We start from the raw sequence: 27,785 nt of genomic DNA, 5'->3' as shown, positions 1-27,785 counted from the left end.
TGTCAGCAGAGCCCAAGGGGTCGATTTTCATTGGGCCGTGGAGTCGGGATTGGAGTTTTGAAGAAGGGTTCAACCCAAAACGTCAACTCAAATTTCTCTCCACGGATGCTGCCTGACCTGCTGAGTTTTTCCAGCATTTTCTGTTGTTGAGTTGGGATTGGAGGCGTGTGGGGGGTTAAAGCCCTGAATTCGGGGGTCCTGACCCCACCTCCATGCCCGTTTCAAAGGAGGCGGGTACCCGCCCCACACTGGGACCCACCGACCCGAGGCGGGAAGGAGATTAGTGCCAATTAATTGCCTGTTAACAGGTAGTTAACAGGCAGTTTTTAGCCTAATCCCTATTTTGAAGCTTGAAGTGTGGGATTCCCGACGGTTCCAAACCACGCCAAGTTAGAGGAGGCGGGCCGTCGGGTTGAAGGACTTGGAGGGGTCGAGGTGAGTGATGGGTGCATGAGTGCAAAGGTAAGTGTGTTTGGTGTGTATAAAGTGTTTAAAAGAAGTTTAAATGACTTTTTCTTACCTTTACAGCCTTCCTTCCTTTAGGTCCCGGGAGTCCCTCATCTCACCGGCACAGAAAGCAGAATGGCTGCGAGCTGTCAAAAGTGACAGCCTGCAGCTTTCTGTGCCGGTGAGATTTCTAACTGAGTCTGTGGAGAAGGACTCATGTTAGAAGTAAGACTGTCAGTGTTTGACAGCTTCAAACAGCTGTGAAACGCTGATACTTCATCTGTCAAAACGTCTTGCCAGATGAAATTTCAGCCTGTGATGTCACCTGTTGCCGGGTGGCCCTTAGTTGGCCTGCTGAGCCCACTGGGCAGGCTCAATAAGGTCAATCAAGTTAAAATCGCGTGGATTGGCCGCATCTCGATGGAGGTGGGACTACAACCCTGGAAGTTGTAGTCCTGCCTCCTTCCCGACTTCTGAATGAAAATCACCCCCCAAGTCTCACACAGTTAGTCCCATAAAAGTGCTTTAAAATGTGACCTGGTTGGATATCGAGTTGCCAACTCTGGGTGGATGTACTCCTGGAGGTTTAATCACATGAACTCCCTCCTCCCACTGTCCCAGCCTTTTCCCTCCATTGCTAATATTTTAATAACTAATAAACAAAAATTTTAGAAGAAAATTGAAAAAAAAATACACACATCTCCTTTTAATGCCCCAATTATTTTATCTCTCTCCCAAATTGCTCACAGCAGTGTCCAGGGGATTAATCTTTAACTGCTGAAAACTCCAGGACATTCCTGGAAGGTTGTGGGGCCTTATTTGGATATGACTGTCCTTCACAGCAAATAAATAGGCTTGCAATCTGTGCTCCTCTCGCTGCGTATATTCCTCGTTGCCAATGTTTATTCTGTTGCTGTAAGATGGGCTGCTTACTCCAAATCTTCCTGGTAATTTATCCCCAAAAATCAGATCTCATTGCATCACACACTATCCTTGAGTTGATGGCCGGCCACCTCCCCCAGCCTTTGCCAAGGTTGCTTGGAAATTAATATGAAAGAGTAGCCAGGGTAACATAGGAAAAGGAGGAGGCCACTTAGCCCCTCGAGCCTGTTCTGTCATTCAATGAGATCATGGCTGATCTGTGACTTAATCCATGTACCCGCCTTTGCCCCATATCCCTTAATACCTTTGGTTAACAAAAATCTTATCAATCTCAGATTAAAAATTAACAATGCTGTGAGACAACTGCGAACAACTCACTTTAAAAATAAGGTGATGTGCTGCTCCACTGTCAATAGCCCATTAAAAAAAAAAATGTAGCCCTATTAAAATTCTGTGGAACCTAGGAACAGAGGTAGGCCATTCAGCCCCTCAAGACTGTGGTGTCGAGCTATTCACCTTCTATTGGTTCCTTAGTTAATGACTTATTTCCTTAGATGCTGGTATTTCCCTTGAACAAAAAGCAAAATACTACAAATGCTGAAAATCTGAAACAAAAACAGAAAATGCTGGAGCGGGCCAAGCAGAATCTGTCAAGAAAATAGGAGACAGTTGATATTTCGGATATAAAACCTTTCGTCAGAACCAAAACATATTGCAGATGAACAGCATTTAATAAGGAACATAACAAGAGAAAGGAGGAGGAAGGAAACACACAGACGCACACTCATAAGCACATCACACACACACACACGTTTATCGTACCTGGCTGCATCGTTTTTGATAAAATCACAATTCTAAGTGATGAGTCATAGTAAGATCATCTAGAAAGAATCATTGCTCCGTTCTGTCTCAGGAATTAAATAAAATTGAGTACTTCCAGAATCAGCTTCTGGTGAGTACTGAGGTTGAGGTAAAAAGTTGCTTCATTCCACATCATTTAAATCAACAAATTTGTGAATCTTGTCATTAAATGTTTACCCTATTAGATGCTTCCTTTTTTTTAATTGTCATTTAATTTTTTCTGTTTCAGGTTTATTTTGCAATTATAGTACAGCAGGAGATTGGAAGAATGTTCACAATACGAACAAGTTTACTGTGCCTGTTAAAAGCAAACGTGGTGCAAGAGAGAGCTATTTTAGTCTGTTCGGTGCATAGGAACTCTCACAAATTAGCTTCTATCCAGGAAATCTCCAAACTTAGCAAGAAGAAGCTAAACAGTATTATTTTTCCGTTCAAAGACTTGGAAAGATACCTAGCCAAGAATGTGAATATAATGAACTTTCAAATGTTTGCTCCGAGTTTTGAGGATATTGGCAATGCAGAACGATTCTTCACGCCTTCGAATAAGCACAGTATAGATTATTTCACCTCTGCTGTCAGGATTGCTCATGCACCAGCAACAGCTCAACCAGAGGTTAGTGCTACTTTTCTCCATAGATAACAAGAAATCGTAAATGAGCTAACAGTCACTCAGTAACAAACAAGTACAGGAAACTCTCGATTTACTGGCACCTAAATAACCGGAAATCTCTGTTAACCAGCAAAATTCAGGAGTAGGCTCAGGTAAGTTTTACTTCATATTAGTGGCCATTTCTGGATCTGTGGCCGTGTAACCGGGGTTCCTGCACCTGTACGATAGCAAAATACTGCGGATGTTGGAAATCCGAAATAACAACAGAAAATGCTGGAAAAACTCAGCAGGTCAGGCAACATCCGTGGACAGAAATTTGAGTTGACGTTTCGGGTCGAACCCAGCATTTTCTGTTGTTATTTCCTGCACCTGTTGCTATGCAACAGGGAAGCCTGGATTTGTTGCTGTGTACGGGGCTCTCGTACCTTTTACTATACCTCTCTGTAATCTGGACTTTTTGATAAACCGGCACCACGCCGGTCCCGTCGGTGCCGGATAAAAAAGAGTTTCCTGTAATTGTTTTCCCCTAATAATCCAAAACACCAGTTATGTTAATAAGTACAGAGATTGGTAAATCTAAATATCCTAATCCTGAGAAATTTGTGGACTGGTGTATGTGGCAGATAGCTGAAAGTTTTTTCTTAATAAGGTTTGCACAGAATTGTGGCTGGAATCAATCATAGAGTGATAACTGGAGGTCAGTGTCAGCTGTGGCTCAGTTGGTAGCACCCTCGCCTGTGAGTCAGAAGGTTGTGGGTTCAAGTCCCACTCCAGGGACTCGAGCACATAAAGCTAGGCTGACACTCCAGTGCAGTGCTGAGGGAGTGCTGTACAGTCAGAGGTGCAGTCTTTCAGATGAGACGTTAAACCGAGGCCCCGTCTGCTCTTTCAGGTGGATGTAAAAGATCCCACGGCACCATTTCGAAGAAGAGCAGGGGGAGTTATCTTCGGTGTCCTGGCCAATATTTATCCCTCAACTAACGTAACAAAAACAGATTATCTGGTCATTATCTCATTGCTGTTTGTGGGTGCTTGCTGTGCGCAAATTGGCTGCTGTGTTTCCCACATTACAACAGTGACTCCACTTCAAAAGTACTTAATTGGCTGTCGGTGGTCGTGAAAGGCGCTAGAGAAATGCAAGTCTTTCTTTTTTTCTTTTCTTCAACTAAGTGATGGAGGAGAGGGAAGGGAAGGGGGACACACAGTCCAGAGTCAGGAGTGGAGGGTGTGAGCTGCAACCAAGTTGGAGGAAGTTGAGAGGGTAGGATAAAATAACGCCGTGGGGAAATTTGTAAAGGAGGACGAGGATTTGAAATCAATGCGTTGGATGACAGGAAACTAGTGGAGGGTGACAGGGACTTGGTATGGGAGGATAGGATGCGGGTAACAGAGTTCTACATAAGTTGCAGTAAAGAGAGCTTTAGAGATACAAAAGGAAAGTACTGCGGATGCTGGAGATTGGAAATAAAAACAGAAAATGCTGGAAATACTCAGCAGGTCAGGCAGCCTCTGTGGCGAGAGAATCAGAGTTAATGTTTCAGATAACCTGAAACGTTAACTCTGTTTCTCTCTCCACAGAGCTTTGGAGATGTTGAGCATGGGGGTGACCAAGGCATGGGTGAGGGTTTGAGCAGCACTGGGGTGGGCACAGATAGAAGAGATTATTCAGGAGCAGGGAGCAGAATCCAGAGCATGATAAGAACCAGCACTAATGAATTAGAGCTAGCTCAATGTAAGGTGTAAAGTCCCAGCAGAGGAGCAGCTGCTGGAATAGAATCTGTCCAACAGAGAATACAGTCTCAGTCGAAAGCAGTGACGAAGATGGAGGTTATAATAAAGCCCAGAAGCCAGCAGAGACATGGAATTTACCCCAAGAGAAAGCAAATTTCTGTCCAGGACCCAAATCAGCAACAAAGTAAAGCCTAGAAGCCAGCACTGCACTGGCGTACAGTCCTAAAGCTCAGCAGGTTGTGGAATCTATCCTCTAGCTTGCAACCTCTGTCTCATTGTTCCCCAACTTTTCACTAACTTCTCTGTATAGTTATTAGCGTCACACAAAAGGGGTAATTTTGCTGTCCCACGCTCCCAGCCGTATTGTAACCTAGTCTCCCATCTATACTCCCTGAGTGTAGGTTCACGGAATTACCAATTGAATCTCCTCACTTCTTGTATCTTGTTTCTGTTGGTAGTTGAATTAGTGCCAACTGCCAACTTTGAGAATAGCTTTGTGCTCGGAACTGATGTTGACTGGGGAGTAGATTAATTTTGACAAACCCTTATAGTCATAGGAACAGAAGTAGGCCATTTAGCCTCTCGAGACTGTTCCGCTATTCAATGAGATCATGGCTGATCTGCAACCTAACTCCATATTCCCGCCTTTGACCCATATCCCTTAATACCTTTGGTTAACAAAAATCTATCAATCTCAGATTTAAAATTAACAATTGATCGAGCATCAATTGCCATTTGCAGAAGAGAGTTCCAAACTTCTACCACCCTTTGTGTGTAGAAGTGTTTCCTAATTTCACTCCTGAAAGGTCTGGCTCTAATTTTTAGACTATGCCCCCAAGTCCTAGAATCCCCAACCAGCGGAAATAGTTTCTCTCTATCTACCCTATCTGTTCCCCTTAATATCTTGAAAACTTTGATCAGATCACCCCTTAACATACGAATTAGGAGCAGGATTGGCCACTCGAGCCTGCTCCGCCATTCAATAAAATATGGCTGATCTGGTTATTCCATATTCCCGCCTACCCCCGATAACCTTTCACCCCCTTGCTTACCAAGGATCTATCTACCTCTGCCTTAAAAATATTCAAAGACTCTGCTTCCACCGCCCTCTGAGGAAGAGAGTTCCAAAGACTCACGACCCTCTGAGAAAAAATTTCTCCTCATCTCTGTCTTAAATAGGCAACCCCTTATTTTTAAACAGTGACCCCTAGTTCTAGATTCTCCCACAAGAGGAAACATCCTCTCCACATCCACCCTGTCCAGACCCCTCAGGATCTTATATGTTTCAATCAAGTCACCTCTTACTCTTCTAAACTCCAGTGGATACAAGCCTAGCCTGTCCAACCTTTCCTCATAAGACAACCCGCCCATTCCAGGTATTAGTCTAGTAAACCTTCTCTGAACTGTTTCCAACGCATTTACATCCTTCCTTAAATAAGGAGACCAATACTGTACACAGTACTCCAGATGTGGTCTCAGCAATGCCCTGTATAACTGAAGCATAACCTCCCTACTTTTGTATTCAATTCCCCTCACAATAAACAATAACATTCTATTAGCTTTCCTAATTACTTGCTGTACCTGCATAGTAACCTTTTGTGATTCATGCACTAGGACACCCAGATCCCTCTGCATCTCAGAGCTCTGCAACCTCTCACCATTTAGATAATATGCTTTTTTATTCTTTCTGCCAAAATGGACAATTTCACATTTTCCCACTTTATACTCCATTTGCCAGATCTTTGCCCGCTCACTTAACCTACCTACTGTATATCCCTTTGTAGCCTCCTTATGTCCTCTTCACAATTTACTTTCCTACCTATCTTTGTGTCATCAGCAAATTTAGCAACCATACCTTCGGTCCCTTCATCCAAGTCATTTATATAAATTGTAAAAAGTTGAGGCCCCAGCACTGATCCCTGTGGCTTCTAAATTCTAGGGAATACAACCCTAATTTGCATCATCTCGCCTCGTAACTTAACCCTTGAAGGCCAGGTATCATTCTTGTAAATCCATGCTGCACTCTCATCAAGGCCAATATATCCTTCCTAAGGTGTGGTGCTCAGAACTGAAGCCAGTACTCCAGGTGTGGTCTAAGCGGGGCTCTGTATAGCTGTAGCGTGACTTCTAACCCTTTGTATTCTAGTCCTCTAGATATAAAGGCCAGCATTCCATTAGCCTTTTTGATTATTTTCTGTACCTGTTCATGACATTTTAATGATCTATGTACATGGACCCCTAAATCTCTTTGGACCTCCACTGCTTCTAGCTTTTCACCATTTAGAATGTACCCTGTGCTAGCCTTTTTAGGTCCAAAGTGGATGACCTCACACTTGCCTATATTGAAATCCATTTGCTACAGTTTTGCCCATTCACTTAATCTGTTAATATCTCTTTGTAATTTGATGCTTCCATCTACAATGTCGTCTATCTTTGTGTCATCAGCAAACTTGGATAAATAAATACAGTCAATAGTTGAGGCCCCAACACAGAACCCTGTGGGGATCATAGAGTGGAGATGTTACACGATAAGGGTAAGACGATACATGATCAGTGGTGTACATTTAAAGAGTTATTTTACAACTTCCAAAAAAAATATATTCCACTCAGAAGAAAAGGGTGTAAAAGAAAAGACAGCCATCCGTGGCTAAGTAAAGAAATTAAGGATAGTATTCGACTAAAAACAAGGGCATATAAGGTAGCCAAATCTAGTGGGAGGATAGAGGATTGGGAAAACTTTAAAAGACAGCAAAAAATAACAAAAAGATTGATTAAGAAAGGGAAGATAGATTATGAAAGTAAATTAGCAAAAAATATAAAAACAGATAGTAAGAGTTTTTATAGTTATATAAAAAGAAAAAGGGTGGCTAAAGTAAATGTTGGTCCCTTAGAGGATGAGACCGGGAAATTAATGGTGGGAAATATGGAGATGGCAAAAACACTGAATGAATATTTTGTATCAGTCTTTACAGTAGAGGACACTAAGAATATCCCAACACTGGACAAACAGGGGGCTAAAGGGGGGGAGGAGCTAAACACGATCAAAATCACTAAGGAAGTGGTACTCGGTAAAATAATGGGACACAAGGCGGATAAATCACCTGGACCTGATGGCTTACATCCTAGGGTCTTGAGGGAAGTGGCGGTAGGGATTGTGGATGCATTGGTAATAATTTTCCAAAACTCCCTGGACTCGGCAAAGGTCCCGGCAGACTGGAAAACTGCTAATGTAACACCCTTATTTAAAAAGGGCAGTAGACAGAAGGCTGGAAACTTGAGACCGGTTAGCCTAACATCTGTGGTAGGTAAAATTTTGGAGTCCATTATTAAGGAGACAGTAACAGGACATTTGGATAATCATAATTTAATAGGACAAAGTCATCATGGTTTTATGAAGGGGAAGTCATGTTTGACAAATTTGCTGGAGTTCTTTGAGGAAGTAACATATAGAGTGGATAAAGGGGAACCAGTGGATGTAGTGTATTTAGACTTCCAAAAGGCATTTGACAAGGTGCCACACAAAAGATTATTGCTTAAGATAAAAAATCACGGGATTGGGGGTAATATTCTGGCATGGAAAGAAGATTGGCTATCTAACAGAAGGCAGAGAGTTGGGATAAATGGTTCATTCTCAGACTGGCAATCAGTAACTAGTGGTGTTCCGCAGGGGTCAGTGCTGGGTCCCCAACTCTTTACAATCTATATTAACGATTTGGAGGAGGGGACCAAGTGTAACATATCAAAGTTTGCAGATGATACTAAGATGGGAGGGAAAGTAGTGAGTGAGGAGGACATAAAAAACCTGCAAGGGGACATAGACAGGCTAAGTAAGTGGGCAGAGATTTGGCAGATGGAATACAATACTGGAAAGTGTGAGGTTATGCACTTTGGCAGGAAAAATCGTAGAGCAAGTTATTATCTTAATGGCAAGAAACTGGAAAGTACTGAAGTACAAAGGGATCTGGGGGTCCTGGTGTACGAAACTCAAAAGGTTAGTATGCAGGTACAGCAAGTGATTAAGAAGGCCAATGGAATGTTGGCTTTCATTGCTAGGGGGATAGAATATAAAAATAGGGAGGTATTGCTTCAGTTGTACAAGGTATTGGTGAGACCGCACCTGGAATACTGCGTACAGTTTTGGTGTCCATACTTAAGAAAGGACATACTTGCTCTCGAGTCAGTACAAAGAAGGTTCACTCGGTTAATCCCGGGGATGAGGGGATGGACATATGAGGAGAGGTTGAGTAGATTGGGACTCTACTCATTGGAGTTCAGAAGAATGAGAGGCGATCTTATTGAAACATATAAGATTGTGAAGGGGTTGGATCGGGTGGATGCGGGGAAGATGTTCCCGATGATGGGTGAAACTAGAACTAGGGGGCATAGTCTTAGAATAAGGGGCTGCTCTTTCAAAACTGAGATGAGGAGGAACTACTTCACTCAGAGGGTGGTAGGTCCATGGAATATGCTGCCCCAAAAAGCTGTAGAAGCTACATCATTACATAAATTTAAAACAGAAATAGACAGTTTCCTAGAAGTAAAGGGAATTAAGGGTTACGGGGAGCGGGCAGGAATTTGGACATGAGTCTAGGTTCGGATCGGTCATGGCCCTGTGCGTAGCGGAGCGGGCCCAGGGGCCGTGTAGCCTGGTCCTGCTCCTATTTCGTGTGTCTAATTCTGTTAGATTCAGGAGATGGTTCTGTGATTGTGGATTGGCGGTTAGGATCAGATCAGCCATGATCTTATTGAATGGCGGAGCAGTCTCGAGGGGCCGATTGGCCTACTCCTGCTCCTATTTCTTATGTTCTTATGTTGACCACCTCCGTGTAGGCAGATTGAAACCACAAGTTCCAAGCCCCTGCACTACCATGTACCTTCTCAAATTTCTGATATTTTTGACATGAACAAAGTTTTTTTTTCTTTCCAGGTGTGTTTTATAGGCAGAAGTAATGTAGGAAAGTCTTCGTTGATAAAATCCTTGTTTTCCCTGGTTCCTGATATTGAAGTTAGAGTTTCAAAAAATCCTGTGAGTATCTGTCAATTATGGACTTTGGGCATTGCACACTTATTTTAACTCAGATGGTCAACGAAGGATGCTAACTGTATAAATGCCATACTTTACTGACATCTGTGAAGAGCTCATGAATTGCTTGACTCCAGAATTAGGCTATAATCCTGATGCTTCAGACACCGCCTCCTCCCTCACCCCCTCCCCAATCCCACACCACACCTGCTAATCTTAACCTGATCCCACATTAGTCAGTATCTGTTCTCCCATCTTCTGCCCCCGCACACCCCCCCCCCACGTCCTCCAAAAGACTCACCTCCTGCTAACATGACGCCCTCCCAAACTACTACAATAGCAAAATACTGCGGATGCTGGAAATCTGAAATAACAACAGAAAATGCTGGAAACACTCAGCAGGTCAGGCAGCATCCGTGGAGAGAGAAACAGAGTTAATGTTTCAGGTCAATGACCCTTCTTCGTGTTTCCAGCATTTTCTGTTTTTTCAGCCATCCCAAACTACTTTTCTTTGCTCAGTACGGCGACATTGTAGATGGCTCCCAGGCATTGTTCTCTCCTCTTTAGTACTGCTGTCATCACCCTCTTCAAAAAGTACTTTGTCAACCCCTCTTTCCTCTTCCTAACCTCGCTTCTTCTCTAAGATCCCTGAATACATAGTTGTCTCCCAGCTCTGTGCTCACCTCTCCCGACATTTGAGTTTCTTCTGGCTGGATTCCATCCTGCTGACAGCACCGAGACTCTCCTGGTCAAAGTTATCAACAACCCTACTTGTGACTGTCCACTTTGACTCGTTCATAAGAACATAAGAAATAATAGCAGGAGTAGGCCATTCGGCCCTTCGAGCCTGCTCCGCCATTCAATGAGATCACGGCTGATCTTCTCCCTCAACTCCATTCACCGGCCCTATCGCCATATCCCTTGATGCCCTTACTAGTCAGAAATCTATCGATTTCTGTTTTGAATATACCCAATGACTGAGCCTCCACAGCCCTCTGGGGTAGAGAATTCCAAAGATTCACCACCCTCTGTGTGAAGAAATTTCTTCTCATCTCAGTCCTGAATGGCCTACCCTTTATCCTGAGGCTGTGGCCCCTGATTCTAGACTCCGCAGCCAAGGGAAACATTCTCCCAGCGTCCACCCTATCAAGCCCTGTAATAATTTTGTATGCTTCAATGAGATCCCCTCTCATTCTTCTGAATTCAAGAGAATACAGGCCTAGTTTACTCAATCTCTTCTCATACGACAGTCCCGCCATCCCAGGAATCAATCTCGTGAGCCTTCGTTGCACTCCCTCTATGGTAAGTATCTCCTTCCTTAGGTAAGGAGACCAAAATTGTACACAGTACTCCAGGTGTGGTCTCACCAAGGCCCTATATAATTGGAGTAAGACGACTTTATTCCTGTACTCAAATCCTCTTGTAATGAAGGCCAGCATACCATTTGCCTTCCTAATGGCTTGCTGCACCTGCACATTCACTTTCAGTGACTCATGTACAAGGACACCCATACCAAATATAGTACGCAAATTTGCTGCAATGACTTCTCCTCCCAAGCCTGCGTGGTCACCTCCATTGTGCTCCAAAGTTTGGTCCTTGTTTCCCCCCCATTCCTCGTCTATACACTACCCATCAGCAACATCATCGGCAAGCATGGAGTCAGCTTCTTTATGTATGTGGACAACACATAGCTTGACCTCTCTGTCATTATTCTCTACTCCACAAATGTTACTGAACTCTATGATTACTTGTACTCGAGTACAAGTTATGCACCAAGTTATGCATGAGCCTGAATTTTCTCCAGCCTCAATGTTGCCAAGACCAAAGCCATCCTGTTTAGTTCCTGCCACATATCCACACCCTAGCATTCCCTCCCTTAGCCAGGTCCTCACCCAACAACTTTCAACTGAGGGTATGTACAGCCAGTCTCTGCTGTAGGTATATGAAATTGGATCGGGTGTCTTGCCCTCTGAATTTTCCCTCTCTCTCAAAACCAATAATTGCTTTGTTATATTTTACTGACATATAAACATTGTCATGATTCCCCTTTAGGTTCTAGCTTATTTTGCTTTGCATTCTGCCTAGTACTTCACACAACACACAGTTGCACAAGAGAGAACTTAGCCATCATGGATCATATGTGGCTCAGTGTGGTATGGAAGGTAACTGTGAATACCACCATTGATGGAGTAATGATCATAACCTCATGTCATGCTGAACTTCACAGTAAAGGGAGCGATATGTTGTAAAATTAATTTTTGCTTTAGGTTTAACATTTTATTACGTTAAAAGCACTATATAAATATAAGTTGTTTGTCTCTTTTTTGAAACTTATTTTTATTTATAATTGTTATGCTAATATGGAAAAATAACTGACAAAAACAATGTGTCGCTGAATCTGTAGCATTAATATAGTTCATGTTGTTTAAATTCTGGTTATATATAAACATCTTGTGGTCTTCCTGACTCAGTCTAAGAATTACAGAGACATTATATCATGGGAACAGGCCGACCAGCCCAATCGGCCCACGTTCGTGTTTTATCCTCCAAATGAGCAGTGGTCCTAATCCCATGTGTCCACTCTGTGCCCACATTATTCCCCTTTCCTTCAACCACCTATTTTACCTGTTCTTAAAAATAGGTTTAAAACATTTGCTGCTTTCTGTCCTAAAACTCTTGCATGTAGTCTTATATTTGTGCCCCCTTACTCTAGACTCGTCAATCACTGTAAACAGTCTGTTTCTATCTAATCTGTCCCATCCCTTCATAATTTTAAACACCTGTATAAAATCACTACTCTGTTCGAAGAAAACAGCCGCAATTGTTTGAGTCTTTCTTCATATTTGTATTGCCTCAGTTACGTAAAAGTTACTGGCCTGGACATTGCGGTCGGAGGCTTGCCGCCCGCGTATAACTCTGAACCGCAAGAAAACTCCGCACCTACCTGCTGCCTCAGGAGCTTCGGACTCTTGCAGTCCTGGACCTACGCCTGCCTAAAGGCCCACGTGTCCCAGGGGCGCATGCGGTTCACAAGCGTCCCTAGGATCACGTGGGCCAGTCCAACCAATGACAAAGGGGGATTCCTGTTACGCTTATGGGGAGTCCATTTACGTACGGAATCCCCATAAACAGAATCGAAATCACCCAAAAAAAAATACAATTTCACAACACTGAAATAAAAATAAATAATCACAGGTTCAAAATTACTTAAAATACCATTTAATTAAACATTTAAAATAAAAATTTCATTTAAAAAAAAAAAAAAAATTTAACTGTGGAGTCTCACTCTGCAGATAGTAAATTGTTCCTAAATGTTTTTTAAATTTAAAATATTTTAATTTTTTTTTTTTACTTTTCCTTTTTGTCTCTTTTTCCTCTCCTAAGTGAATCTTTCTTTCCCTCTCTTTATTTCTCTTTCTGTATCTAATTTGACTCCAATTCACCCTGTTTCCTTCTCTGTCGTTCCTCTGTTTCTATTTCTATCCTTAAATTTCATTAGCTAAGGAGATGGACTGTTGGTCCGGTGGTTCCCAGATGTCCCGTTGACCTCGCACTTCCAGCAATTTGCAATGCAAAAATTTTTCAAGTTGAAAGGCGAAGAAAAAAATTCCAACTCACGGGGACACGCCGCAACATGCCCCACTCCAGCACCTTCTGGCCCAATGACTTTCTTTCATTTCCACTGGTGGTGGGCTTCAGTTCAGTTCCTGTGACATATGCCTCCAAGTACTTTGTGATCAATTATCCAAAGTCCCAATTTATCTGAGAGCTAACTTGTAATTTGGTGTAACATTTACAGTTGATTTCCCATTGATTCTGGGAGCTGGAACCGAGTTTTGTTTTTGCTACTCAGAACAACACCACAGTAGGTTTGTAGAAGAACAATAATGTTTAAAATTATTTTGCGGTCGGCAGCATAACTACGGATTACGTCGCCGGCACCTGAATGGAATGCGCACTTACCTGATGGGGACCCTCCTTGGAGGACTTGCTGGCAGACGCTGTGTAGTAGAGGCCAGTGTAGTGGCTCACGGATCCCAGGGGTGCACCGTCTGCAGAAGCATACCTGGGATCAGGTGGGCCGGTGCTCCAATCAGCAAACAGAAGTGGCCTCTCATTATTTATAACATAGATGTTTATGCATGTTAAATCCCAGAAGGCTCTAGTATGAGGATTTGTTTTTTTTTCTTTCCTCCACTTTCTGTACAGATTTTCTTTAAGCTTATGCTCCACATAGATGCAAAAAAAGATTAAACCCTCAATATAACAACCTGTTCATGGACAATAAATACTTTTCATGGACAAAATCCTAAAATGCTTCCATTTCCGGCCTCACATAGCTTTTAACATTACTTGGATTTGTCAGGAGGTATCCACTTACGCTTTGGAAATTTTCAGACGTAATTGCTGGACAGTTGGCGGGCAATTAGCCCAACTCTGCGCCAGCAATTAGGATTTCCCTGTTGGTGCGGATCATCTGTCAAGTCGGAACTTGACAGATCGCAAGTTCGGGATTTAGTGTAAGCGCATGTGGAAATCCCAAACTTGGCTGTCCATTTCAAAGGCGGTATGATGGAGTACGCCATCACACCGACTGCAAATTCTGGCCCCATGTTTCCTCGGTAGCTGATTCTAGACTATGTTTGTAAATTGTAAGAGCAACTCAGTGACCTCGAGCCCCAAGTAATGTATCACTGCAGTAATGGGGCTTTCATTGATTCATGAGCTAACCTCTCTCCTTGTTATTTTATTTTAGGGACATACAAAGAAGATGAATTTCTTTAAAGTAGGTAAGGCTTTTACTGTAGTGGACATGCCTGGTTATGGATACAAAGCACCATCTGATTTTGTGGAAATGGTAGAGACCTATCTCCAAGCGAGACAGAAGTGAGTGCCACATGGTCTCCAATTTACCCATTCTCTCTTCCTCTAAATGTTGTATAATTGTTAAATATTTCACTAATTGTAAACTGTGAGCAATGTTCCAAGCAAATACGCAGATGAACCCCGGTTATAATATGTTCCTCAGGAGTCATGTACTTTCTGCATCTTAAGCTGATGTGTTTATAATGTCCAAATGTAAAACTGATTCCTTTATTTCTTGAAATAAAAATGGAAAATGCTGGAAACACTCAGCCGGTCAGGCAGAATCTATGGAGAGCGAAACAGAATTTTTCATCAGAACTGGAAGAATTTAGTGAGTTAACAGGTTTTAAGGGGGAGGGGAGGAAAGAACAAAAGGGCAGGTCTGTGATAGGGTGGAAGGCAGGAGAGATTAAATGACAAAAGGGATGATGGTGCGAGGCAAAAGGGGATGGTAATGGGACAAGTAAAGACAAAAGGTGGGTCCAGAGGAGGTATAAATGGTTACAGCAGAACCATGCTATCTGAGAAAATGGGAGCGGTGGTTATGATCTAAAGTGTTGAACTCAATGTTTTGAGTTCTGTAAAGTGCCTAATTGAAAGATATGATGCTGTTCCTTGAGCTTCATTGGAACAATGTAGGAGGCCAAGGACAGAGAGGTCAGAGTGGGATGGAGAATTGAAGTGGCATGCAAGTGGAAGCTCAGGGTCATGTTTGCAGACTTGAACGGAGGTGTTCAGCAAAGCGGTCACCCAATCTGCGTTTGGTCTTCCCAATGTAGAGGAGACCACATCGTGAGCAGCGAATACAGTATACTAAGTTGAAGGAAGTACAAGTAAATCGCTGTTTCACCTGAAAGGAGTGTTTGGGCCCTGGAAAGTGGGAAGGGAGGAGGTGAAATGGCAGGTGTTGTATTTCCTGCACTTGCACGGGAAGGTGCCGTGGGAAAGGGAACGGGTGTTGGGGATGATTGAAGAGTGGATCAGAGTGTCGCGGAGGGCATGGTCCCTTTGGAATGATGAAAGGGGAGGGGAAGATGTGTTTGGTGGTGGCATAGTGGTTAGCACTGTTGCCTCACAGCGCCAGGGACCCGGGTTCAAATCCGGCCTCGGGTGACTGTCTGTGTGGAGTTTGCACATTCTCCCCGTGTTTGCGTGGGTTTCCTCCGGGTGCTCCGGTTTCCTCCCACAGTCCAAAGATGTGCGGGTTAGGGTGATTGGCCATGATAAAAAAAAAAATTGGCCCTTAGTGTTAGGGGGGATTAAATACGTGGGGTTATGTGGATAGGGCTTGGGTGGGATGGCTGTCGGTGTAGGGACCGGGTGCTAGGGTTTGGATGATCAGCCATGATCTCGTTGAATGGCGGAGCAGGCTCGAAGATCCGAATGGCCCACTCCTGCTCCTAGTTTCTATGTTTCTATCATGCTGGAGATGGCGGAGGATGATCCATTAAATGTGGAGGCTGGTGGAGTGTAAGGTGAGGACAAGGGGGACCCTATCATGGTTCTGGGAAGGTGGGTCAGGGGTCAGGGATGAAGTACGGGAAATGGAATGCACCCTGTCAACCACCGTGGAGGGGAAAAGATGTGACAGAGATGGAGAAACTGGGAGAATGCAATAGAGTCCTTACACGAAGTTGGAGATCCCGCTTGAATAACCTCCTGAATTTGAAGAAAGTGACCACTCAAGTGAACTGTGGTAAGCTCTATGAAGTGGTGTACATTGACTTCTAAAAGGCTTTTCAGAAGGTTCCACATGAAAGGCTATTTCTTAAACTCAAAGCGGTACACCCTGTGAAGGAAGGAAAGAAAGAAATAACTTGCACGTATAGTGTATTTCACGCTCAGCGATGTACTTTAAAGTGTACTTACTGTTGTAATAGAGGGAAATGTAGCAGCAATTTGTGCACAGCAAGGTCCCACAAACAGCACGGTGATAAATGACCAGATAATCTGTTCTAATGATTGGTTGAGGGTTAAGTATTTGCAAGTACACTGGGGAACTCCCCTGTACTTCTTCGAATAGTGCCATAGGTCAATCTGAAGGAATAGATTTTTGTCCAGTAAGACAGAGGCAGAAGACGAGCAATTTTATTGTGATAGCAAAATACTGCAGATGCTGGAAATCCGAAATAACAACAGAAAATGCTGGAAAAACTCAGCAGGCCAGGCAACATCCGTGGAGAGAAATTAGAGTCGACGTTTCGGGTGAACTCTTTTTCAGTTTTGAAAAAGGGTTCACCCGAAACGTCGACTCTAATTTCTCTCCGCGGATGTTGCCTGGCCTGCTGAGTTTTTCCAGCATTTTCTGTTGTTATTTTGAGCAATTTTAGTGACTGTGTTTTAAACCTTTCTATGTAAAATCATGTTCTCGCTGCCTAAAGATCCATTTTACATCTTCCGTGAACTATAAGAAGCATAGTGATATACCTTAAATAACTAGAGACTGGTAGTTATAACTCAAACAGTTGGCTTTTATTAGCTTAGAACTGGACAGAACAGAACACACATGTTAGCTCACAGACCAGCTTCTCAGAACTGCCAGGAGGCGGAGCCAGGGGCGAAGTAACAGTATCAGGACAATCAATGGCACAGCAGAGTGGTATACAGTACATCAGCATTCCTGGCCAACCAAGAAAGCCGCAGGGTTACAATAGATTACAATAGGAAACTATATACAGGTAGAATAAGGTATATACTTATGACTTATTTCACCACACATTGTTTAATGTCTCATCCAAAAGACGGGACCTCCAAGAGTGTGGCACTCCCTCAGTACTGCACTGAAGTGTGAGTTTGGATTATATGCTCATGCCCTTGAGTGGTGCTTGAACCCACAGCCTTCTGACTCCGAGAAGAGAGTGCTGCCATTGAACCAAGGCTGACACCTAATGGATAAGAAACTGATTGGAGGGTAGGAAATACTGAAATTTTTCCACACACAGAGTGATCAACATGTGGAATAAACGCCCAGATAGAGAGGTGGAGGCAAAAGCCCTGGAATCATTTAAGAAAAGTTAGTTGCTACAACGGGGGGATGGTATGATCTCTCTGGGTCGTTGAATTAAGTTGGGCTGAATGGCTTCCTCATCTTGCGTTCCTATTAGTTTTACTGTTCATATAACTCTGATGTGGAAGTGCTTGCTGCTGACACTCGGTGACCAAAGTGGAAAGATAGATCTCCACAAAAACTACATCTTCAACATTTTCCAGTTCTGCCGAAAGGTCATCGACCTGAAACGTTAACTCTGTTTCTCTCTCCACAGATGCTGCCTGACCTGCTGAATATTTCCACATTTTCTGTTTTTATTTCAAATTTCCAGCATCCGCAGTATTTTGCTTTTGGACAAAAGTGGAAAAACTGTTCCACTGACATCCCCTCCTTTAATGAGCATGTTTAAAAAAAAAAAGTTATTAAGGTGTAAAAAATTGAATAGATCATTTGTTTCTTCCATAGCTTAAAGAGAACATTTTTGCTGTTGGATGGTTCAATAGGAGTCCAAGAACCAGACCAAATAGCAATTGAAATGTGTGAGGAGTTCGGCATCCCATATGTTGTAAGTAATCAATTCCAGTTGTCTAATTTTTCTGATTGTTTTTCCTACCCCTGTCCCCTTCGGATTTTTTCCACATAGCATTCCCTTACTGCAAGAACATGCAGCTGGTCTATTACCGGACCTCTGCCATAGAAACATAGAAGATAGGAGCAGGAGTAGGCCATTCGGCCCCTCGAGCCTGTTCCGCCATTTAATGAGATCATGGCTGATCATCCAAATTCAGTACCCTGTCCCTGCCTTCTCCCCATATCCCTTGATCCCTTTAGCCTTAAGAAATATATCTAACTCATTCTTGAATATATTTAATGAATTGGCCTCAACTGCTTTGTGTGGTAGAGAATTCCACAGGTTCACCACTCTCTGGGTGAAGAAATTCCTCCTCATCTCAGTCCTAAATGGCTTACCCCTTATCCTTAGACTGTGACCCCTGGTTCTGGACTCCCCCCGCCATCAGAAACATCCTTCCTGCACCTAGTCTGTCTAGTCCTGTTAGAATTTTATAAGTCTCAATGAGATCCCCTTTCATTCTTCTAAACTCTAGCGAATATAAGCCTAATTGACCCAATCTCTCCTCATACGTCATTACTGCCATCCCAGGTATCAGTCTGGTGAATCTTCGCTGCACTCTCTCCATGGCAAGAACATCTTTCCTCAGATAAGGTGACCAAAACTGCACACAATACTCAAGGTGTGGTCTCACCAAGGCCCTGTACAACTGCAGCAACACATCCTTGCTCCTGTACTCGAATCCTCTCGCTATGAAGGCCAACATACCATTTGACTTCTTAACCGCCTGCTGCACCTGCAGGCTTACCTTCAGCGACTGGTGCACAAGGACACCCAGGTCTCGTTACACTTCCCCTTTTCCCAATCTATTGCCGTTCAGATAATAATCTGTGTTCCTGTTTTTGCCACCGAAGTGGATAACCTCGCATTTATCCACATTATACTGCATTTGCCATGCATCTGCCTAATCACCCAACCTGTCTAAATCATACTGGAGTTTCTCTGCATCCTCCTCACAGCACACACGCCCACCCAGCTTTGTGTCATCTGCAAACTTGGAGATATTACATCTAGTTCCCTCGTCTAGATCATTTATATATATTGTGAATAGCTGGGGTCCTAGCTCCGATCCCTGCGGTACCCCACTAGTCACTGCCTGCCACTCGGAAAAAGACCCATTTATTCCAACTCTTTGCTTCCTGTCTGCCAACCAGTTCTCTATCCAAGACAGTACCTTACCCCCCAGCCCCGTGTGCTTTAACTTTGCACGCTAATCTCTTATGCGGGACCTTATTGAAAGCCTTCTGAAAGTCCAAATACACCACATCCACTGGTTCTCCCTTATCTATTCTACCAGTTACATCCTCAAAAAATTCCAGTAGATTAGTCAAGCATGATTTACCTTTTGTAAATCCATGTTGACTTTGTCCGATCCTGTCATTCCAAGTGCTCTTCTATTACATCTTTTATAATGGACTCTAGCATTTTCCGCACTACCGATGTCAGACTTACCGGTTTATAATTCCCCATTTTCTCTGTACCACCTTTTTTAAATAGTGGAGTTACATTAGCTATCCTCCAATCCATGGGAACTGTTCCAGAATCTATAGAATTTTGGAAGATGACCAGCAATGCATCTACTATTTCTAGGGCCACTTCTTTAAGTACCCTAGGATGTAGATTATCAGGCCCTGGGGATTTATTGGCCTTCAATCCCGTCAATTTCCCTAACACCATTTCCCTACAAATAATGATTTCATTCAATTCCTTCCTCTCATTGGACCCTATGTTCCTCGATATCTCTGGGAAGTTATTTGTGTCCTCCTTTGTGAAGACAGAACCAAAGTATGTATTTAATTGGTCTGCCATGTCTTTGTTCCCCATTATAAATTCCCCTGATTTTGACTGCAAGGGACCTACGCTTGACTTCACAATCTTTTTCTCTTCACATATCTATAGAAGCTTTTACAGTCAGTTTTTATGTTCCCTGCAAGCTTACTCTCATAATCTATTTTCCTCCTTTTAATTAATCCCTTTGTCCTCCTTTGCTGAATCCTAAACTGCTCACAATCCTCAGGTTTGCTGCTTTTTCTAGCCAAATTATATGTCCTCTCCTTGGATCTTATGCTATCCCTAATTTCCCTTGTTAGCCACGGTTGAGTCACCTTTTTGGTTTTATTTTTATGCCAAACAGGGATGAACAAATTCTGTAGTTCATCCATGCGATCTTTAAATGTTTTCCATTGCCTATCCACCGTCAACCCTTTAAGTAACGTTCCCCAATCCATCCTCATCAACTCGTGCCTCATACCATCATAGTTTCCTTTATTTAAATTCAGGACCCTAGTCTCTGAGTCAACTACTTCACTCTCCATCTTAATGAAGAATTCTATCATATTATGATCGCTCCTCTCCAAGGGGCCTCGCACAACAAGATTGCTAATTAATACTTTCTCATTACATAATACTCAGTCTAAGATGGCCTGATCTCTAGTTGGTTCCTCGACATATTGGTCCAGTGCCAATGCTTTGAAATGGGTACTAGTTGAGTCCAAGTCCAAATCCAACCCAGACTGATGTTCTCTCTAGTGGCTATTCCTTCCTTGGGAGAAGTGAGTGAGATGGAGATTCACTGTGCAGGTTTGATGAGATGCCATTAGTGTTCAACTCAGTTGAAGATGTAGCATATGTATCCACATGGCTGTGTTTGAGACACCGGATTCACACATTACGGGCTGGATTTTCATTGAGGAGTCGGGTAGGAGGCGGGACTACAACTTTCGGGGTTGTAGTCCCGCCTCCATCGAGTTCTAGCCAACCCACGCGATTTAAACTTGATTGACCTTGTTGAGCCCGCCCAGCAGGCCAATTAAGGGCCACCCGGCAACAGGTGACGTCACAGATTGATATTTCATCTGTCAAGACCTTTTGACAGATGAAATATCCGCGTTTCACAGCTGTTTGAAGCTGTCAAACACTGACAATCTGTACTCCAAGTTAATGCCTTCCTGTCAGGATGATTTAGAGATCTCCCCAGAACAAAAAGCTGAATGCTGGAACTTTTGACAGATCGTGGCCATTCTGCTTTCTGTGCCGGTGAGATGAGGGACTCCTGAGACCTGAGGGAAGGAAGGCTGTAAAGGTATGTAAATGTAAGTAAAACTTCTTTAAACACTTTACACACACCAAACACACTTACCTCTGCACTCATGCACCTATCACTCACCTGAACACCGGACATCTCGATCCCTCCAAGCTCTTCATCCAGATGGCCCGCCTCACTAACTTGGCGTGGTGTGGAGCCGTCGGGAATCCCACATTTCAACAATGAAAATAGGGATTAGGCTAAAAACTGCCTGTTAACAGGCAGTTAATTGGCACTAATCCCCTTCCCGCCTCGGGGAGGCGGGTCCCAGTGCGGGTCGGGTACCCGCCTCCTTTGAAACTGGCTTGGGAGCGGGATGGGTTCGTGCCCCCTGATTTCGGGATTTTAACCCTCCACATGCCTCCAATCCCGCCTCCACGGCCCAATGAAAATCCTGCCCTACATGTATTCATACAGCTGGCCGCCCTTCCCCAGCGCTGGACATGAGCAGTGCACCTGGTGTGTATGTCCGGGGCCATTCGCATGGTCCAAGGGCATGCCATAAGCATGCTCACTCCGAGGGGAGATCCAGGCGCAAGCCCAATGCCAGCTTTTTTGGGGTGCCCCTGCATCCTGACATGCCATGGGCATGCCACGATCATTATTCCAGGAAACAGAATCAAGAGACAGAACTCTCCTCCCCCACTCACTTAATCCACAGTAATGGGCCTGTGCCCATTGTAGGTGCAGGCCTGGCTCTGTCCCTCGAAGCAGCCCTGGAAACCCATGGGCAACAAAGAGACCTGATGTAACGGGTCTCCATCCCCTTTTTTCGAGCTGGGGAATGGGTGTCCCCAGGTGCAAAAGTCAGGAAAATCGAACCCTACATCTTCAATTATTGCAAGATGTCATAAAGCTTTCAGTGATCAGAAAAGTATTTAAAGGTATAAAAATACTCATTTAGATCACAAGCAAAAAAATGTTGTGTTTATAAATTAAAATAAGGCTGAAAATTGCTTAATCTCAGTGCATCCTTATCAGATGCTAACGATGTTTAAATAAGTGATTCCTAGTTGGGCCCTTTTAGAGGTTCTCACTCTGCTAGTGAGTGCTTATGCCGTGGCACCATACCTATGTACAGGGCTAAATTTTAAATCAACAACATAACACATGAACATAAGAAATAGGAGCAGGAGTCGGCCATTCGGCCCTTCGAGCCTGCTCCACCATTCAGTAAGATCATGGCTGACCTGCTACCTCAACTCCACCTTCCCGCACTATCCCCATATCCCTTGGTTCCCTTAATAGCCAAAAATCTATCGATCTCTGTCTTGAATCTACTCAATGATTGAGCCTCCGCAGCCCTCTGAGTGAAGAAATCTCTCCTCATCTCAGTCCTAAATGGCTGAGCCTCATTCTGAGACCATGACCCCCTAGTTCTAGACTCCCCAGCCAGGGGAAACAACCTCCCAGCATCTACCCTGTCAAGCCCCTTAAGAATTTTGTACGTTTCAATGAGATCACCTCTCATTCTTCTAAACTCTAGAGAATATAGGCCTAGTCTACTCAATCTATCCTCATAGGATAATCCCCTCATCCCAGGAATCAGTCTGGTGAATCTTTCTTGCTCACCCTCTAGGGCAACTTTATCCTTCCTTAGTTAAGGAGACCAAAACCGTACACAATACTCCAGGTGTGGTCTCACCAAGGCCCTATATAATTGCAGTAAGACTTCTTTACTCTTATACTCAAATCCTTTTGTAATAAAGGCTAACATACCATTTGCTTTCCTAATTGCTTGCTGTACCTGCATGTTAAGTTTCTGTGATTCGTGTACAAGGACACCCAGGTCCCTCTGAACACCAACATTTCCCAATCTCTCACCATTTAAAAAATACTCTGCTTTTCTATTTTTCCTACCAAAGTGGATAACTTCACATTTCTCCACATTATATTCCATTTGCCATGTTCGTTCCCATTCACTTAACCTATTTCCCTTTGCAGCCTCTTTGTGTCCTCCTCACAACTTACTTTCCCACCTAGCTTTGTATCATCAGCAAGCTTGGACACATTACACTCAGTACCCTCATCTAAGTCATAGATATAGATTGTAAATAGCTGAGGCCCAACAAGCACTGATCCTTGCGGTACCCCACTAGTTACAGCCTGCCAACCCGAAAATGACCTGCTTATTCCTACTCTCTGTTTTCTGTCCGTTAACCAATCCTCAATCCATGAGCCCTAATTTTGTGTAATAGCCCCTTGTGTGGCACCTTATCGAATGCTTTTTGAAAATCCAAATACACTACATCCACTGGTTCCCCTTTATCTACCCTGCTAGTTACAATAACAGATTTGCCAAACATAATTTCCCTTTCGTAAATCTGTTTTGACTCTGCCCAATCATATGACTTTCTAAGTGCCATGTTACTATGCCCCTAATAATAGATTCTAGCATTTTTCCTACTACTGATGTCAGGCTAACTGGCCTGCAGTTCCCTGTTTTCTCTCTCCCGCCTTTTTTGAATAGTAATCCTTAACAATAATCATTACTCTGAAATACTGTTAACCTTGAGTCTATGGTTGGGAAAATAACCATTGACATGCATAGTTTGTTGAAACCATATAGTTTCAAGACCTTTAAGCGCAATTTAATTTTGAATCACTGTCCTAATCCTTTACACATGCTTCTATAACTGTATATATGAAGTATATAAACAAATCCAAGTTAATGAATTGTAAAAAAAAATCGAATTAAAAAGGAGTAAAATTTAAGTACAGCTTCAAAAACATTGTGCTGTTCAATTAAGAGCTCCATTGTAACTGTTGAGGTCCATTGAAGATAGTAAATTGAACAGTCCAACATGTCTCTATATGACAATATTTGTTGATTCAGTCTGAACATGTAACACCAACTGTCAATACGCTTCCTGATTTTGACAGCGAGCAACATAAAAATGCAGATGTGGCGGTACCACCGGTTGTACCTTACATAAAGACACATAATTCCCTTTAACTTACCTTATTGTATGTTTAACTTACCTTTTGGGGCCATTGCCCTTTTAACTTACCCGTTGGGGCCATTGCCCCTTTAAGACGCGCCCTAGCGCGCTGACGTCACGTCACGTACGACGTGACGTGCGTGCGGCGGCCGCCGGCCTGACTCGGCCTTCTAGGACGGCCGCCGGCACAGCCCGGCCTAGTGTCTTCGGCCTCAACGGCCAGCCGACGGGAACAATGCGATCTTCCGCTCCCGCGGCAAGCACCAGCACAGCCCGGCCTCGCGACCTCGGCCTCAACGGCCAGCGACGCAACGACGCGCATCACGTGACGCCCTAAGCGCGGGAAACGCGAACAACGTGATGACGTCACAATACAAACGCGATGACGTCATCACGCTCCCCACAGGACTGCGAACTCAGTCCTCGTGGAGTCCCCGCTGGGACAAGACCTATACCACGGTGCTCCTACAGTCAGCCATCTTACCTGATGTAATTAGTCTGTTCCTGTAAATAAACAACTTGTTAATAGTTTGTCGAAGTCAAACTCTCTTATTTAGTGGCGATCTACACGAACCGCCACATAGATTTATTTTTACTGCTGCTATAAAAATGCAGACTTGTTTTGCAGGGCGCCATTAAAATAGACAAATTGACAGACTGATAGGCAACTTAAAAAATCCTTTTGCAAAATCATGTGAAATAATAATGATAGAGCTGGTAAAATTACATCCTTCGAGTAATGAGTAATTGCCTCCCTCTGTTATGTTCACTACAGCTTGTATTAACAAAGATTGACAGACCTCAGCAGGGCAACCTGCTGAAGATAATTCTAGGAGTACAAGAAGTGATAGAAAAACAAACTTTGGGGTGCTTTCCTCAGCTCTTCCTTGTGAGGTAGGTTAAAAAATGTTATTGTATTGTTTTCAAGCTCCATAGGACAGTGGCTAAGGTTTCTGGAGGAAAATGTGGAAAGTGAAATAAACAATCCGATTGCTCTGTGCTCTGTTTCCTCTGCAGCAAATGATCCTTCAGTGGGAGGAGGGGGGCCCATGTTGCATAGAATTACATCAAATTTGCAGCACGGAAACAGGCCGTTCGGCCCAATAGGTCTATGACGGTGTTTGTGCTCCACACGAGCCTCCTCCCAACTTACTTCATCTCACCCTATCAACATTTCCTTCTATTCCTTCTTCCTTCATGTATTTACCTAGCTTCCCCTTAAATGTGTGTTGAATGGAATGACCCAATATCAACTTCACTATTGTTCTCAATTAGGTTGCTTGGTGAGAAACTAGCAGAAAGTGTGATTGACGTCAGACAAGTCCGATGATTTCTCCCCTTCCCCTGCCCGCTTCCAGGACAAGCCCAAAACACTCGATCTCTCCCTTCATGGTAGATTGAAATATCAGCCACCATTGGGACCTGCAGCTGTAACTACAGCTATGTATAATGATTTTATTGCTACATTGCTTACTACAATATAATGTATGTTTTTTTTCATTTTCTGTCAAACAGAACCACACTGATTGATTATAGAATTTATCAATTATTTTCAGAACCTCTAATTTTTCAGAACATTCAAAAGAACTTAGCTTATATCTTTCAGAATAGAGAATTTTTGCTTTACTTTCTTTTTCTTTTTTTCCACTAATTGTCTCTCCTCCACTCCTGATTTCCCAAGTGGGCATTCTTCCAGTGTGAGCCTAGACAATAGACTCTATATTTTTTTTTATTCGTTCTTGGGATGTGGGCGTCGCTGGCAAGGCCAATATTTATTGCCCATTCCTAATTGCCCTTGAGAAGGTGGCGGCGAGCCGCCGCCTTGAACCGCTGCAGTCCGTACGGTGAAAGTACTCCCACATTGCTGTTAGGGAGGGAGTTCCAGGATTTTGACCCAGCGATGATGAAGGAATGGCGATATATTTCCAAGTCAGGATGGTATGTAACTTGGAGGGGAACTTGCAGGTGATGGTGTTCCCATGCGCCTGCTGCCCTTGTCCTTCTAAGTGGAAGAGGTCGCGGGTTTGGGAGGTGCTGCCGAAGAAGCCTTGGTGAGTTGCTGCAGTGCATCTTGTAGATGGTACACACTGCAGCCACGGTGCGCCGGTGGTGGAGGGAGTGAATATTTAAGGTGGTGGATGGGGTGCCAATCAAGCGAGCTGCTTTGTCCTGGATGGTGTCGAGCTTCTTGAGTGTTGTTGGAGTTGCACTCATCCAGGCAAGTGGAGAGTATTCCATCACACTCCTGACTTATGCCTTGTAGATGGTGGAAAGGCTTTGGGGAGTCAAGAGGTGAGACAGTTGCCGCAGAATACCCAGCCTCTGACCCGCTCCTGTAGCTACAGTATTTATGTGTCTGATCCAATTAAGTTTCTGGTCAATGGCGACCCCCCACCCCAAGATGTTGATGGTGGGGGATTCGGCGATGGTAATGCTGTTGAATGTCAAGGGGTGGTGGTTAGACTCTCTCTTGTTGGAGATAGTCATTGCCTGGCACATGTGTGGCGCGAATGTTACTTGCCACATATCAGCCCAAGCCTAAATGTCGTCCTGGTGTTGCTGCATGCGGGCATGGACAGCTTCATTATCTGAGGAGTTGCGAATGGAACTGAACTGTCTATTTAGTCACGAGGGAGGGAACAAGCAGTACAGTCCAATCATATCCTTACCCAATGTTCATACACGCATAGTTCCAATGGGGTCTCCCAAGCCCAGGGGGCAGCTGTAGAATCCCAGCTACCTTGGTGGTTGGAATTATCTCATTCAGAACAGGGATTGAACATGGAACCTTCCTGGTCTGTATGAGAAATGTTTGTATATGAATGAAATACGTATGATTGACATATTTTGGCACACTGAAATCAGTTTAGAGCAGATGGACAGAGGCCACTAGGACTGTTCAATTTAGTGGGGGAGAAATTCCCCTAGAGGGCCGTTTGGGGCGCTAAGTGAAAAATGTTTGGAAAGTTAGTGCCAGGTGCTAACCTTTTCAAACATTTGTTAAATTCCCTCTTTTTGCTGCAAGAGGGAAGTGGAGCACTAAATCAAGCCCTTTTAACCGGAATAAACACAAAATGACAACAAATGTCAGGGTCAAAGCCTAGGTGTAGGAGCTGAGTATCCTTGATAACAATTTCTATTTTAATCACTGGGGTGTGTGTGTGAGTGTTTTGTGTTCTCTTCCTGTGGGAAACTACCTGGCCATTGTTCAGTTCCTCCCCATGAGAGTGGCTAAGGTTGGGAGTTTGGCATGTGGATAAAATTGTACTCTAGCTCGTTGGTGCATTAGTATATTGGTTTGTCACTGTGCCATCCATATCTGGCTGGTGTTAACTTCAGGTTTATTTTATATAAAGAGCCCTAATATCAAACTTCAGACCAAAAAAATCAGAAGTTGTATGATACAGAATTCTCTTGCAGGTTGCAAAACTTAAGGAAATATTGTCATTAAAAAAATAATATTGGTGCGTTATTTGTTCCCACAGTTCTTTGAACTATTCTGGGATTCATCTGCTGAGATGCTTCATAGCTCACGTAACTGGGAACCTTCGGATTAATGAGCAGAACTCCATTTCTTCTTCTTCATGATCAGTGGGAAATTCTGCAAGGATATGAAAATTGACTTCAGAACATCACCATGAGTCTACAGTATCAAATGCTGACTTACTGTACTGACCTGCTGAATGGAGAATACATGCAAATTAAAAGGTCAAATTAA

General features: G+C 43.5%; 1 protein-coding gene across 2 annotated transcripts; it reads left to right on the top strand.

Moving 5' to 3' along the window:
• Positions 1-27,785, top strand: gtpbp8 (GTP binding protein 8). Of its 2 annotated transcripts, none has more exons than XM_086006243.1 (6): positions 1-462; positions 2,420-2,803; positions 14,311-14,441; positions 17,875-17,974; positions 24,843-24,961; positions 27,553-27,785. In XM_086006243.1, exons 1-6 carry the CDS (start codon positions 451-453, stop codon positions 27,653-27,655), a joined length of 849 nt encoding a protein of 282 aa, XP_085862369.1. In that variant the 5' UTR covers positions 1-450; the 3' UTR covers positions 27,656-27,785. The 2 variants fall into 2 exon arrangements, with proteins under 2 accessions (XP_085862369.1, XP_085862368.1); XM_086006242.1 differs by lacking the exon at positions 1-462 and adding an exon at positions 9,459-9,557.

Source organism: Somniosus microcephalus, chromosome 14 (assembly GCF_052327205.1).
Source record: "Somniosus microcephalus isolate GS21.2 chromosome 14, FLI_Smic_1.0, whole genome shotgun sequence".
Taxonomy (NCBI): domain Eukaryota; kingdom Metazoa; phylum Chordata; class Chondrichthyes; order Squaliformes; family Somniosidae; genus Somniosus; species Somniosus microcephalus.
This window is presented reverse-complemented; position numbering and strand designations above follow the sequence as displayed.